The following is a 21,633-nucleotide window of genomic DNA, read 5'->3' on the forward strand; positions in this document are numbered from 1 at the left end:
CCCTTTAATAATAATAATAATATATATATATATATATGGGGTTGTCATCAGGGCCCCTTACAGGTGTACTGCCTGTACCCCCCTGATGGCGGCCCTGCATGTCTGCAGGAGGCAGATGTCATTGGTGATTGAGCAGCAAGGCGCTGGCCAGGAGTAAGCGAGGAGAGAGCTTATCTCTAGGAAACTCTGTTTGTTCTGAGGAACAGAACTTAGGCTTAGGCTAAAGGCCCGAAACAGCCGGGTGGCAAGAATGAAAGCCAGGAGGCTAAAGTATTGAGTATGCAAGATACAGTAATGGTGGAATCCTCTGCAAGGGCTATTGATTTATTTGTGAACTTTTTGTGCTTTTAAATAAAAGTGGGCTACCAGGCCCTTAAAAATTCAGTTCTGGACTGGCGTACTCACTAAAAAACGCATCTACCGCTATGGAAAATATCCAGTGAGTGGCAGTTGGGTGAAACGAAAAGGCCTTGTTGATGTCAGAGGATGGGCAGAGATAATAGAAAGGCAACAGTCACTCAAATAACCACTTGTTACAACCAAGGTATGCATAATAACATCTCTGAATGCACAACAGATCGAACCTTGAAGCAGATGGGCTACAGCAGCAGAAGACCACATTGAGTGCCATTCCTGTCAGCTAAGAACAGGAAACTGAGGCTACAATTCACACAGGCTCACCAAAATTGGACGATAGAAGATTGGAAAAACGTTGCCTGGTCTGATGAGACTCACGGAGCAATGTTCAATTCATCATCTGAAAATGGAAAGAGTATGACCCACCTCAAACCTACCAAGACATGGCCGTCAACCTAAACTGACAGGCTGGAGAGCATTAATCAGAGAAGCAGCCAAGAGGCCCATGGTAACTCTAGAGGACCCGCAGAGATCCACAGCTTAGGTGGGAGAATCTGTGCACAGGACAACTATAAGTCATGCACTCCAGAAATCTGACTTTAAGGAAGAGTGGCAAGAAGAAAGTCAGTTTTCAGTTTGTGAGAAGCCATGTGGGGGACACAGAAAACATGTGGAAGAAGGCAGGGGCAGACTGACAACACTCAGGGCTCCCGAACCAAATAAAGCAAGGCCCCCCTATCAGGCCCCACCCATGGGCCACCCCTGACCTCGCCCATGGCCCACTCCTGACCTCGCCCATGGCCCACCGCTGACCCCGACACTAAATTTTGCACAAAGTACAACTTCTGTCTTTTTTTTTAATGGGACCTGGGAGGGGGGGTCTCTCTTTAAAAATGTCCATTAGACAGTCTGTTAGAAAGCGTCCTTTCTAGGTCCTATTCGAGTCCACAACAGAGTCTAATGGGACCTGGGAGGGGGGTCTCTCTCCAACAGTGTCCATTAGGGATTCTCTGTTAGAAAAAGACCCTCCCCAGGACAAATTAGAGACTACAAACAAGTCTACTGGGACCTGAAGGGGGTCAATATAACAGAGGCTCTTTTCAGTATCCATTATAGAGTCTGCTACAGACTGTTCGAGTCCCCCACAGGTCCCATTAGAGAGACTACAAATGGGTATAATAGAACCTGGAGGGGGGCCTCTTTCTAACAGAGTGCACCGTGAACACCTTCATTCACTTTGGTCCTCATAGGACCTCCTGCTTTTGCCATGACTCTCACCCCTGTCCCAACTTCTCACAAAGTAGAAATAAAATTGGCACTGTACATCGCTCCTCTTACCTTAACTATGGGTACTGTAGCTGTGGTTGGTTTCTGCATCCTCTGTGGCTGGCTGGCTCCCGTATCCTCTGTGGCTGCCTCAAGTGAGTGGCTGGCTGGCTCCCTGGTGTTGGTGGGTCACCATGGATGGTTGGCTGACTGGCACCCTGGCCTTGCTGTGGGTGGGTCACTGTGGGTGGCTGGCACTCTGGCCCTGCTGTGGATGGGTAACCGTGAGTGGCTGGGGTGAGGGAGGGACTTGGAGGCAGGCAGTGGCCTTTTCCCTATCCAGGACAGTAAAACTAGAAGGTTTGCAATAGGCACTGAGACACGTGGCACAACACATAATGACATTGCATGCATGTGCAGGTCCTCTCTGTGTCCATTTGAGAGTTTATGTTGGAAAGAGCCCCCATCAGTGCCCATCAATGCAGCCTCACCAGTGTCCATCAATGCAGTGCCTGATCAGTGTTCATGAATGCAGTCTCACCAATGTATTTCAATGCAGCCTCACCAATTCCCATCAATGCAGCCTCACTATTGCCCCTAAATGCAGCCTCACCAGTGCCCATATTGCAGCCTTACCAGTGCTCATAATGCAGCCTCATCAGTGCCCATAATGCAGCCTCACCACCTGTGCCCATGAATGCAGCCTCACCACCTGTGCCAATGAATGCAGCCTCACTACCTGTGCCCATGAATGCAGCCTCACCACCTGTGCCCATAATGCAGCCTCAACACCAGTGCCCATAATGCAGCCTTACAACCAGTGCCCATTATGCAGCCTTACCACCAGTGCCCATAATGCGGTCTTACCACCAGTGCCCCTCAATGCAGCCTGATCAGTGCATGGGGGTTAGAGAGAAGAGCAGATCACACAGGTCTCCTGCTGTTACACATGGCGGCTGCGGTCATCCGATGTCCCACCCGATAGACGTCACACGTCCCCCAGGATTGGTGTGATGTCTGTCAAAGGATCCAGGAGGCATTACATCGGATGATAGCGGTCGTAAGCGGGACATCCCCGCTCTGTGTGATCCAGCGGCGCTCACCCTCCGCCCTTACCCTCCAAGGCAGCGCTGGGCCCTGAAAAGATGGTCGCTGGGGGCCCGCAGGAGCCCTGAGAGCTTCAGCAGGTGGCGCTGCAGCGACTGGGCCCTCAGATCACAGCCGAGTTGATCGACCGCCCCTGGAAGAAGGCGCTCTGGTCAGATGAGACCAAAATTTAACTTTTTGGCATAAAAGCAAAATGCTATGTGTGCCGGAAAACTAAAACTGCAAATCACCCTGAACACACCATCCCCACCAGGAAACATGACATTTGCAGCATCATACTTTTCTTTAGCAGGGACTGGGAAGCTGGTCAGAGCTGATGGGAAGATGGATGGAGCCAAATACAGGGCAATCTTAGAAGAAAACCTGTTAGGCCCCATACACACGATAGAATCCATCCGCTGAAAAATCCCAGCGAATGGGTTTCAGCGGATAGATCCTATGGTGTGTACACTCCAGCGGATCTGTTTCCGCGGATATTTATCCCCTGGGATGGATTACAGCAGATAAATATTTGCTGACATGCTAAACAAATCTATCCGCTGGAATCCATCCCAACGGATGGATCCGCTGGTCTGTATAGACTCACCGGATCCATCCGTCCGAAGGGATCCCCCGCATGCGTCGTAATGATTCGACGCATGCGTGGAATTCCTTATATGACAGCGTCGCGCACGTCGCCGCGTCATAATCGCGGCGACGGCGCGACACGTCATCGCCAGAGGATTTCGCCGCGGATTTCAATGCGATGGTGAGTACACTCCATCGCATGGAAATCCGCACAAATCCTCAAGAGGATTTATCCGCGGAAACGGTCCGCTGGACCGTATTCGCGGATAAATCCTCTCGTGTGTATGGGGCCTTAGAGTCTGTAAAAGACTTGAGATTGGGGTGAAGGTTCACCTTCCAGCAGGACAATGACCCTAAAGATACAGCCAAAGTTACAATGGAATGGTTTAGATTAAAGCATATTCATGTGTTAGAATAGCCCAGTCAAATTCCAGACCTAAATCCAATTGAGAATCTGTAAAAAGGCTTGAAAATTGCTGTTCACAGACGCTCTCCATCCAATCTGACAAAGTTTTAGCTATTTTGCAAAGAAGAATGGGCAAAAATGTCACTCTCTGGTAAAGCTGGTAGTGACATACTCAAAAAGACTTGCAGCTGTAATTGCTACAAAAGTTGATTCAACAAAGTATTGACTCAGGGGGCTAAATACAAATGCACGCTACATTTTTCAAATTTTTATTTGTAAAAAATGTTGAAAACCATTTATCATTTTCACTTCACAATTATGTGCCACTTTGTGTTGGTCTATCACATACAATCCCAATAAAAAACATTCACGTCTTTGGTTGTAACATGACAAAATGTATAACATTTTAAAGGGGTATGAATATTTTTTCAAGGCACTTGTAACTGTATATTTTACAAAATAATTACTGAAATGCTGGTTCACAATACCTTGGTCTTCGGAATGCTAAGCCATACTGTTGACAAGCCAATCCCACAGTGGGAGTATATACAATAGGCATGAATCTCTCAACATCAGATGTCAAAACTTTGTAAAACAATTTTTCATTCCGATCTTGCAATCCCATCAGCAAAATATACCTGCATGATAAAAAATGAATAAAAGATGACCTGAAAAATAGTAATGTGATGTAATAGATGATCATTATACATAAAATTCATTTTCTCAAATGTCTTGCCATGTACCCACAAACATACCTGATACAAAATACTGACCTCACAATATTTCATACTTGCTCCTGGTATAATAAACTGTCCACAAGAAGCCATAACAAGGCAATTATTTTGAAAACACCTGCTTAAGATTACAAACCATTCTTTGCCATGTCAGCTCATCTGCCAGTTAATGAACCTTTTGCCAAGCACATTAATAAACCACAATGCTAGGCTATTATAAACAGTTCTTCATCTTGTAAGTCTGTAGCAGAGCCAGAACTATTACACGAGAAGCCAAGTTAGGATAGTGGTTCAGGTTTCTTGAGGACAATCAGCATGGAATTCTGGCTGCAGAACCCAGAATACAATTAATGTTCAGTGACCAGAAACAGCTAAATGACATGCACTTATCACATTTTTACAAATACAGATTACAAAGTCTTTGTTTACATGTATTAACAGCATCAAAAGTAAGTAAAGTATTTTGAAAGGTCTAGTCCCCTCTAATGCTATATCACCCACCACATTATGTTCTGTTGGGTCACTGGGGGTAAAACCACAGTTCTCTGCTAACCCCCGAGCCCCACACATTGCTAACCTCATGTAGGTTCTATGTATTAAAAACATCCAAATTGAGGAGCTGTGGTGCCTCAACGCGATTGGCACTGCGCTGACAAGCCATTCACCTCTGCAGCTAGGGGTTTGGATCCCAGTCTCGGCTACATGTGAATTGAGTTTGGTGGTCTCAGCCCGGCTCCCGGTGGGTGTGCTATGCGAGGTAAGCCTGCGCTTAGTACGCCCACCCCCCTCCCACAAAAACCACCACACTTACACACGCACTCGAAATTGGGTTAACATGCACGCACTTTGACCACGCGGTCTCTAGAAAAGAGAGGCGAAGGATTAATGGGGCTGGTTGAGCGGGCAAATCCTCTCACTCCCTTATAGGGAGTCCCTCTGCCCCGTTGGGCTTCAAAGCAGAGCAGGTAGGGCAGGCTGTGTGGGAGGACCCCCTCACACACCCGCCATTGCCACCCGGGGCATGGAGAAAGGTGGCAGATTGCCTCTCTGGGGAAGGCCTGCCTACTCCAAACTCCTGCAGTCCGGCTTCTCTCTCGAGTACACGCACAAAATACACTTTAAAAAAAACAAAAAAAAACATCCAAATTCACTCACCCAAAATAAGTATGCAGATCAGGAGTTTTGACTCTTTTTGATACAACACCAACTGATTTATGCTGAATTCTTGGCTCCCCCGGCTCCCCTCTAACTAAATTGTTGGTGTAAAACAAAAAAATACCTAAGCTCTCATTTTACTCACCTAAATCCTTTTTCACATGACATTTGGATCCTTCTCTCTTCTTTGAGTATCCAGTTCATCACCTGTGTGATGTGGACACTTCCTATTGAATGTCCATTCCTTGAGGCCTCCTAGAATCCAGAAGTCCATTGGTAATAATGTCAGCAGAGGACAGGCTGGCATGAACACATTTGCAGCACTGTATTACCAACCTCTGCACTAAGAAACTTTGCTAGTATAACACATTCTAAAAGATTGTTAAAAAACTGCAAAAAGGGTTGAGACAGGAGGGAAGTGAGGTTGAGGGTATGTTGAGATGGGCTTTGAAAACATAGGCAACCAAGCCATTTTCAGAAGTAGAACCCCATGTTCCTTCATGCCATGTGTCAAAGCCCTAATTTAAGTCTTATGGTATATCTCATAGATACACAGACTGCTGACAAACACATATGGTCCTTTAAAAATATTGTCACCAGCAACATAAAAGCTTCAGATCCCAATGGCATGCTGTACAGAAGACTGCTGCTACCTGTATGTGAGCAACGGTCCTTGCTGCAATGGTCAGACAGACCCCTACAAGGAGTCCTAACTGCAGAGAACCATGCAACCAGCAAAACACATGCTCCCTGCCTATTTCAGCGCTCTAGCTGTGACTCAACAGGGAGGCATGACCAGGACTGCTGATATGGGTGTAATGCTGGCCTTCCTGTATGGTTGCTGGGTTGGGTCCTATCAGTTTAACAGGGGAACCTGGGCAGCTGACAAGCAAGACAGGGTGTTTGGAGTGGCAGGATAAATCCTTTAAACCGATCCTCTGACTCCCTCTCCAGTGCAGCCTCCTTCTCTCTCTCTGGCTGGTGTTTAGCTGCTGCAGGGGGAGCCACTGGGGGATCAGTTCCAGTAATTGCACCCCTCTACCACTCCAATCAACCCCCCCTTCCCAGAGCTTCGATCCCCATGTGTACCCCCACTTCCTGCAGTACTTATGGCTTCTCTTCCTTTCCCACCCTCTAACTTTCAGCTGGGCACAGGATTGGTATCAAGATGGAGAGTGGAGGACCAGTATGTTTACCAGTCCCTTCATTTTCTGAATGAACACAGTGAGAAATTGGTACCGACTGCTTCTGTATTCATTCATAATTGAAGAATAGTTACTTGTGTTTACTATACTTCAGTTTGTGAATAAACAGAAAGCAACTATACAGAGTGCGTCCCCCTACAAACCCAGGGCATAAAAGCATACTGATTGTCTGCTGTGCAGCCTGGGAGGAAAGAGGACTGCTGGGAACTGCCTGAACTCATGGGAAATATAGTCCCTAGGATACAGTTTCTTAGCAAGTCAATCATTCAAAGGGACTACAAGTCCCTGAGTACAGGGATCTGCAGGAGGAAGAAAAGGGGGGATGGGAGCTTGAGGCAGTCTCATGAGGAGCATGGGAGGTGACCACTAGAGAGAGTTGCTGTGTTGGAGAGCTACCTGCTACTGTTTGTGTCAGAGAATGAGTGACTGGACTGCTACATCTGTACAGAGGTCACAGCTGCCAGGGAGTATAGTCCCTAAAATGTTTTTTTCAAGATTAGCATCACTGCTCTCTGAACATGGAGGCAGCAACGAAAACCATTTTGTACCACCCCCCCCCCCCCCTTTAAAATGTAAGCTCTATGAGCAGGGCCCTCCTGCACCTTCTGTATTGAACTGTACTGTAATTGTGCTGTCCCCCATCTACATTGTAAAACGCAACGTAAACTGTTGGCACTATATAAATCGTGAATAATAATAATAATAATAATAATAATAATTGGCTCCTGCTTCTGTCAATCAAATCCAGTGAGAAGAGAGTGGGTGGGAAGGCATGGGCCATGCTCTGTGTATCTATACACATGGCAAGACACTGAAGAGGAGGAGTGGAGAGTGCCGGCAGGGGACCCAAGAAGAGGAGGTTCAGGGCCACTCTGTGCAATGCCATTGCACAGAGCAGGTAAGTGAAATATGTGTGTTACTAAAAAAAAAAAAAAAAATCCTTTAGTAACACTTTAATGGTTAACATTCTAGCCTTGCAGAAGGTTTCAGTGTTTGGCTCGAACCAAGTACAAATATTTTCATGGCGTTTGTATATCCTTCCTGTAGCTTCACAGTACATCCTCGTGCAATCCAAAGACATATCAGCAGATTAATGGACTTCAACCCAAAAATCATTCCTGTGTATGTATGACTTTGGCAAGGTAGAGCCAGTTGGTGAGCTGCTTTGTAAAATTTGGGCTGATGGGATTAGCACTGCACAAAAGAGTCAGTTTTATATGAATAAGCAAAACTTATTGGCATGTTGCAATGACCCTAATTTTGGCAACACTGTTAACATGCTCCAAATGGCAAATGTTCTTATATAATAAAGTGCATGAGTTTTGCAGATAGTCACATGTTTAATAGTGTTTGGAATTCTGTGCTCAAAACATTTATTTTGAATAAAGAAGGTGGGGGGTTTGGGGTGAAGATTTCCCCTCACTTCCTTTCTGTACAGGAAGTTATGGAAAAATCACCAATGGGGATACACACAAAGACAAAGCACATTTTAAAGAGTTAAAATTGTGATATGTTTTTTATTGCTGTCCATGCAAGTCAAGGTGATGCCAATACTCCCCAGTGCATACACTGTATGAATGTCACAGAGAACATATACACTCACCGGCCACTTTATTAGGTACACATTGCTAGTACCGGGTTTGGCCCATTTTGCCTTCAGAACTGCCTTAATTCGTCATGGTATAGATTCAACAAGATGTTGGAAACATTCCTCCAAGATTTTGGTCCATATTGACATGATAGCATCACGCAGTTGCTGCAGATTTTTCAACTGCACATCCATGATGCCAATCTCTGCCACATCCCAAAGGTTCTCTTTTGGATTGAGGAATGTTCAGGTTCATGTTCAAGAAACCAGTGGTGAGATAATTTGAGTTTTGTGACATGATGCATTATCCTGCTGGAAGTAGCCATCAGAAGATGAGTACACTATACTTATAAAGGGATGGATATGGTCAGCAACAATACTCAGGTAGGCCGTGGTGTTTAAATAATTAATTGGTACTAAGGGGCCCAAAGTGTGCCAAGAAAATATCCCCCACACCATTACACCACCATCACTAGTCTGAACCAATGATACAAGGCAGGATGGATCCATGCTTTCATGTTGTATATGCCAAATGACCCTGCCATCTGAATGTAGCAGCTGAAATCAAGACTCATGCGAGCAGACAGTGTTTTTCCAATCTTCTATTGTCCAACTTTGGTGAGATTGTGCGAATTGTAGCCTTCTGCTGCGTGCTGTAGCCCATCTCCTTCAAGGTTCAATGTGTTGTGCATTCAGAGATTGTATTCTGCATACCTTGGCTGTAATGAGTGGTTATTGGAGTTACTGTTGCCTTTCTGTCATCAAAAACCAGTCTGCCCATTCTCCTCTGACCTCCGATATCAAAAAGGAATTTTTGTCCACACACCTACCATTTACTGAATATTTTCTCTTTTTTGGACCATTCTCTATAAACCCTAGAGACGGTTGTGCATGAAAATCCCAGCAGATCGGCATTTTTTTTAAATACTCAGACCAGTCCATCTGGCACCAACAACCATGCCACGTTCTGAGTCACATAAATCCCCTTTCTATCCCGTTCTGATGTTGGTTTGAACTTCAGCAAGTCATCTTCACCACGTCTAGATGCTTAAATGCATTGAGTTGCTGCCATGTGATTGGCAATTGAACAGATGTTCCTAATAAAGTGGGCGGTGAGTTTGTATGGCTTTAACAAATATAGGTTTTACACATACAGTGAAGAGATTCTCCTTATGTTGTTGATTTTTTAAAGGCAAAATTATGTTTACTTTCCAAGAGAATTTGCCCCAGAACTTAGTGAATGCTGTGAAGTTTTATTTTGCAAGGAATACCCAATCAAGTTCAAAGAAAATAAAAACACAGCATTTTTGCTTCCACATGATTAAATGATGGCAGTCAGCAGAGTATCCCCTTATTCACTTAGCTCTGGGGAAAATTCCCTTGCAAAAATGCAACTTCCTTTGCAAAGTGCAATTTCCCTTGAAAAATTAACAGCCTTTTTGCCTTTAGTAAACCAACCCATATGTGTTAGATCAGGTAACACATATGCCGTGACACCCCTAGTTTTAAAATTCCAGATTTGTAATGTAGGTTTTATAACTGAAATCCTCCATTGCACAGTAGAACTGTGAAAGAAAAATAAGCAAGACTTGGCAGACAGAACAAAATGTACTACTGTAATTTGCTTAGGTGAGTGTCTTTGGGATGTCTTACCCTGCCGTGAGCTGTGTATAAAGTATAAAGGCAGAGTTATAAAGACTGGTCTTGTGAGGCCATCCCTTTTAAATGCATCAAAAAGGAATGTTAGAGATGTATAACTAAAACCAAACAAATATTAAATGCACATTCATTCTGTCTGACAGGCCAGCTGCTGACACATAGAGGCATTTACCATTCCTCCTTTGACAAAAAAGAATGTCTTATGTAAAGGGATCACTATTCCACACTGTGCATATTTAAAAACTGTACGGATTTCAGAATACTGGATCAGTATTACATAAAATATAATTATTCATGGAGCATAAATATGGGACATAGGTGCAAAGAAGTCATTGTTTTAAAAGATCATTTCACCAAATGATACATTCAGATGACTGAAGGAAAACAATATACAAATATTAATCTAGGGAAGCAGTATTAAACTCAAAACGCAAATATTTATTATATTGCAGTTTACCAATTTCTGGCTGTGAATGGAATGCAATGGATCGACTTGGGTACAATCAACCTGATCATAGATGGTTTGAATCTCTGCAGGTCGCTGCCGAGCTGGAAGCTTTACTGCCACAAGACTACCGGTTCCTCTATGCTATGGTGTTATCCAATTGAATGCAGATCAGATGACCCTTCAGTTGAAATGTCTAGATTTATAGAGACAATGAAATCAGAGATGGAGGAATCCCATCTTCCAATTAATTTTCTCGAAGGCCTTTGCACTGACAAAACATTTAAATATCTTCCCTAGCCCTAAAGGCTAGCATCTGTTAGGATTTTCCAAGACAGCAGGAGGATGGATTTCCCGAACAACAGAGCAGGATTTCTGAGCCACCAGGCCAGAGACAATCTGGTCTTAGGTGTCCGGTGACTTGGTTTGTATAGAGACCATACCTATGTGTCCCATGATGACAGAATATCATGATGTAGAGTGTAGTCTTAGGGGAAAGTAAGCACATAGAACTGTCTAAAAGGCAAAGTCCTAAATGGTCATGCAGATTAGCAAAGTTAGATGGCTCCCGGACAGTAAAGTCTGAGTCTGGGAGTGGAGAGTCCTGTGGGAAAAAAAACTCTGCCTAAACTCCAAGCCATGGGTTGGTTCCAGTGCCAATTTCTAAAGGTTCAGGGTCCAACTAAAACTTTTTAAGGTCTGGACTGTCTGCAACACAATGTTGTTCAGAATATGTGCTGACTTTACATTCAAAATTAGATCATCCAGACATCTCACAATAAGAATGCCCTGGGAGCATATAATGGGGACCAATACCTTGGTGAACATTTGGTGTGCAGACGACAAACCAAATGGTAGGGGCACAAACTGATAATGTTGACTGCCAAGAGCAAAACAAAACAAATCTTTGATGTCCACAAAGCCTAGAAAATCTCCTCAATGTATGGAGGCTATGACAGGCCTGGAGGATTCCAAGTAAATCTATTGTACTCAAATGTAGACATTTAAAGCCTTCAGAAAGAGGATCCAACAGGAACTTCTGCATTGAAACAGGTGTATGGTGTGAGGACCAGTGGGATCAGGATTGCCACTGTTCAGTTTGAGACCAAAGAGATGCCTTCCTTCAAAGAATAAGTCGAAAAGGATTCTTTAACGGTATCCTCTACAGCACAAAGCCAAAGTACTCTACACATATAGAAAGCCATGCGAGAGACAAACTTAGATGTTTCTAAGATGCCATCACTGAAATGCAGTGCCTCAGACATTTGTTCTACATGTACCAGAATATGAGGGTTTTGCCATGTGTCGGAGGGGTCCCTTTTAAAGTATATGATCCATTGTAACATGGTTTCACAAATCAAAGGGACTTCCAGCAGAGGACGGAGAGTAGATCCTGTTAAAATCAAACGGAGACACAAACAGGGTGTCCAACTGTCTATCAGTGAATTCAAGAGGTAGAAACACATAGGTATTAACCTATGTGTTGTATAGGAAGGACTTTGTGGCAGCACAAGCCCAAAAAGACCTCATACCAGGTACAACAGGTTGATGCCCTATGAATAGGAGAGCATACTGCATCAATAAGATTAGAAACATCAGATTGCATAAGCTGAGTTTTAAAAAAAAACACTAAAATACAGTCTTATTAAAGGCAGATTTTAAAAGCACTGAATCTGAATCAGAATGTAAGCCGCAAACCCGTCAGAGTGCCCATGCAGACCAGTGTCCACAGCTAAAAGCACCTACAATGGGCATATGAGCATCAGAGCTGGATAACTGCAATGGAAGAAGGTTCAAACGAAAGAGGGTTGTATTGCTCAGAGCAGTGGAAACAAATTCTTACTTTGGAAGTTGCAGTTAGGGTGTCCAAGTTGAGGTGTACTCCCATATACTGAAAGACAATGCAGTCATCAGGAAAAAGAAACAGCTGGCAACTCCATACCATCAAAAGTATTTATTTGAAGCCTTCACAGTGAGTACAGTCAGCAGCAGACGCGTTTTGGCGATAAGCCTTGTTCACCGCACCAAATAAATACTTTTGATGGTATAGAGTTGCCAGCTGTTTCTTTTTCCTGATACCTGCAATGAAAGAAGGTGGCCTGGCCTGAAAAACTCAAGAATGGTTTGAGGAACATAAAAACATGTTTCAGCTGTCAACTTGGCCTTGGATGTGCCGGAAAAACAAGTCAGATCCATGGAGGCCCCACTTCTCAACTTACAGGACATAAAGGATCTGCTACTAATAACTTGGTGCTAGATATCACAGCATACCTTCAGAGGTCTAGTGAAGTCCATGCCTCAACAAGTTATGGTGGGTGGTGAATGAATGAAAAACGTATATAGCGCTACACATGCGAACTGAATCGCCTCAAGGCGATGGGAACCATTTACTTCTAATTTGGCCTTCAGAATATGTGGGTCTTGATTTTTTTCCTGAAGGCCTGGTGATTCGTTTCCGTCCTTATATTGGTTGGTAATGCGTTCCATAGTCGGGGTCCTTGGACTGCAAATCTTCGCTCTCCTTTTGTTTTGTAACGGGCCTTGGGAATTTTAAGTAGATTTTGGTTAGTTGACCTGAGAACGTGGTTGGGGTTGTGGTATTTTATTTTCTCGCATAAATATTGGGGAGCAGTTCCTTGTACACATTTGTGGGTCAGGCAGAGGGCCTTAAATGCGATGCGGTCCTTCATGCCAGCCAGTGAAGGGACCTGAGGAAGGGGGTAATTGATTCCCAGGATTTTTTTCCTGTTACAAGTCGTGCCGCCGTATTCTGGACGACTTGTAAACGTGCAACCTGGAATTTTGGAAGACCAGGGTAGAGGGCGTTTGCATAGTCGAGCCTGGAATTGATTATTGTCCCCACGACTACTGCTGTGTCTTCTTTTGGGATGAAGGGGACAAGTCTACGTAGCAGGCGCAGCAGATGGTGGGATCCGCCGACTACTGATCCGATTTGTGCATCCATTGTCATGTCGGAGTCAAAGGTGACTCTGAGGCTCTTGACTTTGGTGCTGGGGGTGATGATTTGTCCCAAAATGGGCGGGGGGTCCATGTCGGCGTCGCTAGTCTCTTTCGATTTGCATGGAGCAGAAGAAGTTCTGTTTTTGATCCATTCAGTTTAAAGTAACTCTCCGTCATCCAGTTCTCTATCAAAGTGAGGCATTTTTCTAGCCCGAGAGAATGATCCTTTTTACTGCTGATGCGAAAATAAATCTGGGTGTCGTCGGCGTAGGAGTGGTAGAGTAACTCCTGGTTACTGATAATTTTAAGTAGAGGGCGGAGATAAATATTGAATAATGCGGGCGACAGGGGTGAACCTTGGGGGACCCCGCATGACGGGTATGTTGTTCTGAGGTAAAAGGACCTAGTTTCACTGTCTGGGATCGATTTTCCAGGAAGGAGGAGAACCAAGGAAGATCCGAATCTGCAACTCTAGCTACTTCTGCTAGGCGCGACAGCAACATTTTGTGATCTACTGTGTCAAAGGCCGCACTCAGGTCCAGCAGTATCAGAAGACATGATTCTCCTTCGTCTGCTGCTTCGAGAGCATCATCCCATATTTTGAGAAGTGCTGTTTCCATCCCGTGACCTGGACGAAAACCCGATTGTAGTGGGTCCAATAATTTGTGGGTGTCTAGATGGTGTTGTAGCTGTTGCACTACTGCTTTCTCCATTATCTTGGAGAAGACGTTTAGGCCTGTTATGGGTCGACGATGGTTTGGGTCTTTGGGGTCGAGGTTGTTTTTTTTTTTTAGAATGGGTTTGATTATGCCATGTTTTAGGGAGGTCGGTACAGTACCTTCCTTTAATGATAAATTTATAAGGTGCGTGATTGCCTGTGCCAAAATATCGGCACATTCTTTCAGCAGTTTTGTGGAAATGATGTCATTAGGCGATGTACTGTCTCGCAGAGTTCTGATGATATTTATTGTGGTGTCGATGGAAATAGACTTTAGTGTGAACTTTGTTGATTGTGGCGTACTTGTATTGTAATTAACTTGTTGAATTAGGGGGGTGGGGCTGGATTCATGGTCTGAGCGACTAAGTTAAATAGCTTGCGGGGAAGTTGCAGGCTTTTGCGAGGATATTAGAAACATTTTCTTTTCTCGCTTTAAAGATTTCTTTGCGATATTTTTTGTGATTAGTTTGTAGATTGTGTGGTTTTCCTTTGTTGAGTTTGATCTCCAGGCGGCTTCTGCTCTTCTGCGTTCTTGCTTCAATAATGTGAGCGCGTCATTAAACCAGCCGGAGTTGGTTTTCCGGATGAGCGTTCTGAGTTTTGGAGCGATTATGTCTGCGGTCTGTAATAGTGCTTTGTTGATGGAGTTAAGTGTTTCTACTGCTGTTTAATGTTGCTCTATTAATTGTATTTTGTTTAATAGTGTGGTTCGAATGGAGCTTCTTCTGGGATCTTGTCCAGTGTGTTATTAGTGGGTTTGGCGTGTTTTTTAAGACGATGTTGGTGGTAATTTTGAATTGGATTGCGTGATGATCTGTCCAAGGTAAGGGCCTATTCTCCGTTATGTTGATATCCATGTCCTGTTTGAAGATTAGGTCGAGGGTTTGACCTGAAACATGCATGGGCGTGCATATCAGTTGCTGCAGACCTAGTCCTTCCAATTGGTCAATGCAGGCGTTGGCGACGGGATCCTGTGTAGAGTTGGCCCATAGGTTGAAATCTCCAAGTAACAGGTGTTTGGTATTTAAGGTGTAAGTCGAGATAAATTCTGTCAGCGATGTACAGAGATGCGTCTTTGGGCCTGGTGGTCTGTAACATAGTAGTATGTGAACGGTGTTTTGGGCTGTTGTTTGGAGTTGCAGAGTGAGCGTTTCCATGAATGACAATGCGCTCTGTAGATTTGGTTTGGTGAGCGAGAGGTGAGCCTTGTAAATCTCTGCTAGACCTCCTCCTCTTTGTCCCACTCTGTTTTCCATGAAAATACCATAATTCTCTGGCACAAGTTCTGCTAGAATGGTGTTACAATCTAATGTTAGCCAGCTTTCTGTGACGAAGAGGCAGTCAATATTGTGTTGAATGATGAAATCCTGGATTTCCTGTCTGTGTTTTACTGCAAATCTTGTGGTCATAATTTATGTCTGATTTGGGTATTTTAACAGCACTATTGAGTTGAGCTTATATCACATACCAATTTCCATTTTACAATGCAGGGTTTGATTGTACTCTTGTTTTCATTATCAAATTTACAAAAACTTCGAACTTTTTTATCTTGATGAATCTGAATGTAGCCTTTGTGCAATCTTACTAAATATTTTTTAAAAGTCCACTCCCTACTCAAAGCTTTTTGACAGCTACTAAACTAATACACAATATTTACTTTTTATGCGTTGCTCAATAGGACCAACACTTTTGTATGCAGTTTTCACTTCCTTGTATGCATTTGTTACACTTCTCATTTACACTTGTGGTCAGGGGTGAACAAGCCACATTTTTACCACCCTCCTTTAACTGAAAAGGTGGCCGGATAGGGTACACATAATGCTGCTGCGATGCTTGGCTTCATGGCTGCAACAAAAATAATACCCCCTGTGCACCTAACACAACCTATTCAAGAGGATGGGGCAGTGCTACAATCATCCTGCACCTCTGCACTTACCACTGGGAGAACATAAACCATTTATGTTGCCATAAAATTTAAGAATAATTCAGGTGCAGCTTCCTCTGGAACAAATTTCCATGGAGCACCGAAAGGAGACTGCAGTATCAGTGTATATTCCTATCTCCCTCTGCTTACTGCATTACTAATCATACTCAAAACGTACTTGTTAGATCTGAATTTGATTGGTAGCTGTGAAAAACCTTTTGTACTGGTATTTCTTCATCAAGATTTCATTGTGTTAGAGGCATGTTCCAGCATTATAGGCATGTTCCAGCATTATGAGCAGGTGTGTTCCCGGATTACCAGACTATGAGAGTGCGGTGGATTGGTGCAGCAGAACTACTGTATGTCTGTGTAAAGAAAAACACAGAACTTTAAATGGGTGGACTATGTTCCTTATATGCATCGGAAGGATATGTTTTGCGTTATCACTTTAGTGAACCATAAGGCAACCTTTTGGCCAAACATTTTTTAAATTAAAACTACTGTCAGGTATAAAGTACACGTAGCTGTGCTTACACATACAGTACCTGTAGCATCCAAAATGCTGCGGTGATTACAGACACCCTTCTTATTGGCAAGGTAGCACATCATACTGATGGACCCATAGGTACGTGTGACACAAGATGGAATAGCACATAATATATACATGTCATTGTACAATATCAAGCAGGTACTACAAAATACTACCAAGAACATAGAAAATATACTGCTTATGAGGTAGGTTTTTACCTATCAAGGTCATTTTTCTGCCTTTCGTAGTTTCGGAGCACTCTCAAAACCTGGACATCTTGACTGAGATAACAGGGAGGTAGAAGGCCATGGATACCCAATTGTAGCCTCTCTTCCATAGAGAATGCCATGCCCTAAAATACAAAAAGTACACATAATAAATGCACAGCTTTAGAAAAATCAAAAGAAAATGATTATTCATCTATTAATATTCTAAAAATCTGCTAGAGTGATTCAGTCTCCTAATCAATATCCAACAATACATTAATGTTTGCCATGATTATTCGTTTGGGCTATGGTTGGGCATTTAACTGTTAACTACAGATGAGTCCTCTAAAGCCAAGTCTGCAGTCTGCTGACAGTTCTCTCTGCTGGATTCACTCACACATCAGTAATCCTATTATCCACCTGCAGGGAATTGGTGGAATATGATTCTGAATCAAATTTTCTTAAACGGTCTATAGCTGGCTAGCTTTGACGTTTGGCCCATGCTGATTACTAACTTGCTTAATGACTGTTACCTTACTTTAGCCTGACTAGCTATCATAGAAACCAGTGTGTTTATTCCAAGGAAAGGGGCTCTGGCAAGGATTGCACCCTGACAAGAGCATAGTTACAATTTGCTGACGGCTCTAAATAGCCTTGGCCATTCGTGCTAGTCTGCATGGATCCTATGTCACACCAAGAATCCATACATTGCAGTCATCTGTTAAAGTGGAGCACAATAGAAAAGGACTTGATATGGATACCATTTGGAAGCTTACTGGAACTTGTTGAAATAAATTAAAAGAGATAGAAAAAAAATATTTGATTATATATAAATATGCTTCTGTACACAGCAATGCCATCTTTTTATATTATGTGAACATGATTTACATATTTTCTAAACTAGTGTTTACCAATGAACTTTGTTTCAACTGCTCATGAAACAGAGGACCATAGTCTCAAATGCTATTCTTTTCAGACTAGGAAACAAGTTGCCCATTATTCTATTTTTCAGAAATTGATACTTATTTCCTCCAGGGAAACGTGCTCGCCAAATACAGTACTTGCATAGAGTGAAATATATTTTATTAAAAAAAAAAAAAAGTAAAGAATGCATTGTTTAATTCCAACAAATACTGGACAAGTACGGAATAGTTCTACCAAGTCCTCCCACTATGACAATGTTCAAATACCTTCTCTAGTATAATTAGATTTACTAAATAAATTTATAATCAGTTCCATCATATTTTCAAAATTTCATGAAGAAACATTAGAAAAGAAGGAATCTAGGATTTGATGTGTGTGTGACGAGTTGATAACGTGCTGTCACATTCACACTTTTACTTTTAAAAGTGTACTTTGTCTAATATAAAAGAAAAACTAACTGTATTCATCAAATATGAAAAGTCAGAACTTTATTAATGCTCTGCTTTCTCAGGGACCACGCAAAAAAAACAATTACTAATAGGGAATATAGTGTCAATGCAGCTAAAGAGTGTTATATTTTGCATAGTGCACATTGAGCCCAACAGTAACCATGTGGATAGGACAGTGATTTCCAAGATGTCATTTTTGGAAGTGGTTTGTGCCAGCCCTTTTGAAAGCAGTTAATACACAGCTTAGACCAGCCTTTTTCAAACTCAGAGGAAACTGAAATAGCTTTCCAGTCGCAGGGAACTTGTGCTAAAAATAACTATAGCTACAACTCATAATACAATAATGTAATAGAAAATGGGAGGAATGCTCCTTATACTTGTGGTTACTGAGAAGGATTACCTCCTACAGATAGCTAAAAAGATCAATTGTATAAGTGGGAAGTTATCGGAGCTGCAGAAATTGCTCATTGCTCTAAGAACCCCTAGCAAACTCTAGAGAAACCCAAGGGTTCAATGGAACCCTGACTTAGACTATTACAGTGTCACAGCACAATATCCGTGTTTGAAGATTATACAGGCATACACTAGATGCATATACAAGCATTATCCATTCAGCACTCAAAAGGTATCAGATATGTTCAGTAGTGTAACACTTCCCCAGCATACTTTAGCTATTAGTTGTGGGCACTGGCACAATTTGTCTTTGACTCCCAATAATTTTACAGTAGGCAAAGTGCAGAAAACATATTCTGGTTGTTTTCAGCTGTGGTTGAATTCATCCATTTTGCATATTGTCAGTAATCACAGCATCAACAAATTATTAACATATTATTTTTAGTAATCAAACCAGTTTCATCATTAGAAACCACATAAAAGCTCAGACTGGCTTTCCTCTTTAACACACATTCTTATAAATTCTAAATGACCATTGACAGTCAAGTTTTAAGAAGTAATTGTGCTATAAATCTGCTCACATTCCCTTATTTTAGCTCAGAATACTTTAAGTGTTGGAACTGCCAGAAACAGAGGTAACTGTGGTTCACTTTCTGATGAACTCCAACCAAGATGGCTGCCCAGTACAAACTCCGTGAAATGGAAATTTGTGAATTGATATTTTATCAACACAGATAGAAATAGAAAAACTGTGCTTTCTCTTGGCAGGGGGGAAATTAAACCATGCCGAGGTAGAGCTTATTTAACATAATAGTAGAGAGACTCCAAGATGTCTTTAAAATTACTTTTTCATAATGTGCATAAAAGATAAACTGCTTTTCTTCTAGGTATGAGTGAGCCAGTCAAAATTCCCACTTCTAATAGTCTGTGAAAATGGGAACTAAAAACTTGATTTTCATGCAATACTTACTCACAATTTGACAAATTACTAAACATAGTTAATATATTGTGTTGCTTGTTTAATCTCCCAATATTCTGCACCTTTTCTCTACTTTGAAACGTGCCTTAAAATGCTTGAAGAATGAAAATGGTGAATGTAGTGCCAGGAAAGGTGTATTTGCTAATGTGGTATTTTTTGGCAAAAAAAAAAAAAAAAAGGAGCGCAGCAAGTGAATTATTACGGAAGTGTCAACAATAAAATTCAACAAAAGTCAAAAATTTGTGCCAATAAATGACACAATGTAACAGAGTTGAAAATCAGTGCTATAAATCGGGTCTTCTATCATCCAACACCCTGCCTTATAGGAAAAGTGCAACGTGCATATACAAAAGTGCTTCACCCGTAGGGACATTCAAATGTGCTCACCAAATTTCTACGGCCAAAAATGACCATCAGGCATGTAAAGGGTTCTTTTAATCAGGGTCCTCCCTCTTGCGAACCTCTCACGGAATATGATCAATCCTCAATCCAAATCAAATGGAACTCCTCTCCATTAATTATAAAAAAACTTCTGTGTTTCCCATAAATTTGCCATTCCACCTGCAAAGCGCAAGGCTCCACCGCAATGAGCCACCAGGAAGCAGAGATAGTGTAATTCCATCTTTTATTTAAAAGTTTACTTACAGGGTTTAAAAACTTGTATCATGTTGGCAGGATAAACACGCAGCTTGAGGGCAGGCAGTGTCCGGTCTATACACTGATGAGTGACCGATACTACGACATGCGTCTCAGCTAATCCAAATAGAAACAGACAGCTTCTGTATCATGCGTGCTATGCCCCAGGTCGCTATGCATTTCACGCTCGTGCTCGCGCTCGTGCTGAAAACGGGTCACAGGAGTGCAAAACAAATTGAACTCTTGTGACCGATAGGAGAAGCCCAGCCGAATGAGCTAAGACTGGACTTCTCCTTTTCATTTAATGTTAATGATCAAATGATAACAGCATTGTCATACTTTTCTATAAATTAATAAATGCAAATTTATATTCATACGTGTCCCGTTTATCTGTGTGTCAATGTTAACCTTGCCAGATGTAACTTTAGTTCAACTTCACTTAGATTTGGCTTTGTCTGGGTACATTTGCAGTAATAAGTTTTATCACTCCAAATAGCTGGTTATTTATTAAAGTGTTTGCAATTGAATATGATAGCAATCAGAAAAACAAATAGCCATTGGCAAAGAAATTTATGACTTTGTTCTTGCAAACGTTACAACTTTTCCATGAGTTCAAAGATAGGTATGTTCTCTGGTGGAATTGTGGCTTTTACTGTACAATCATGTAACATCTTTATTGCTGCAGGTCCAGCATCTATAAAACATGAAGCCAAAATATGCAAATACACTTAATATACTGTGCTTGTGTTTGTGATCACTAGGATTTGGATGACTTTGTTCAACCAACATCTTTCCTGATAAGAGACAGAGAAAATGCTTCCTTTTGCTTGCAGCAGAATGTTCTTTCAAACTGCTCTCAAACCGGAATTGTTCCTCCAAACTGCTCCCTTGAGCCCAGGCACAGTCACTTGTTTGAAGACTTAGGACAAAGGTACAATTTAAAAAAACTAGTGTGTGTTGCAGATTTGTAAAATTACTTACAGGTCCACTTTAAGGGACCGACTATAAACTTTACTATGAAGCTTTCAAATCCCTTGACAGGCAGAGCCTGAAGAACTGTGGCAGCTACCTGTTTAGCTGTTGTGGATCTATTGACAATAAAGACTTCCTTAGGGATGGATGGAAGACCTAAAGCAGCTTATATATGAGTCAGGTTTTTTTATTTTTTATTCAACCAGATGTAGATGGGGGAATTTTCCCTGCTGAGCTATTGTAGTTTGACAGTGGGGAAATTACTTCACTGTCAGAATACACTGATCAGCCATGCCAGCTATAGCCTGCAGCACTGATCGAGCAGGAAAAACCCAACAGGGTCGGTGTACGTAAGTCAATCGGTAAATCGACTTTTGCACAACTACAGTTCCCATACATTGATGGAAATTTGATGGGCCCCTGCTGGACTGGCTGAATTTTGATCCATGTATG

At 42.3% G+C, this 21,633-nt stretch overlaps 1 protein-coding gene across 1 annotated transcript in view; it reads right to left on the minus strand.

The window, feature by feature from the left end:
- The window catches only part of ME1 (malic enzyme 1), a 546,137-nt gene that overhangs the window by 235,485 nt on the left and 289,019 nt on the right, over window positions 1-21,633 (minus strand). Inside the window, exons 2-3 of the mRNA XM_040350020.1 lie at window positions 16,840-16,973; window positions 4,192-4,341 (exon numbers count right to left, since the gene is read on the minus strand). Of these exons, the coding sequence (XP_040205954.1) occupies window positions 4,192-4,341; window positions 16,840-16,973 (284 nt within the window). The remainder of the gene's footprint in view (window positions 1-4,191; window positions 4,342-16,839; window positions 16,974-21,633) is intronic.

Source organism: Rana temporaria, chromosome 4 (genome assembly GCF_905171775.1).
Source record: "Rana temporaria chromosome 4, aRanTem1.1, whole genome shotgun sequence".
NCBI classification, from domain to species: Eukaryota; Metazoa; Chordata; class Amphibia; order Anura; family Ranidae; genus Rana; species Rana temporaria.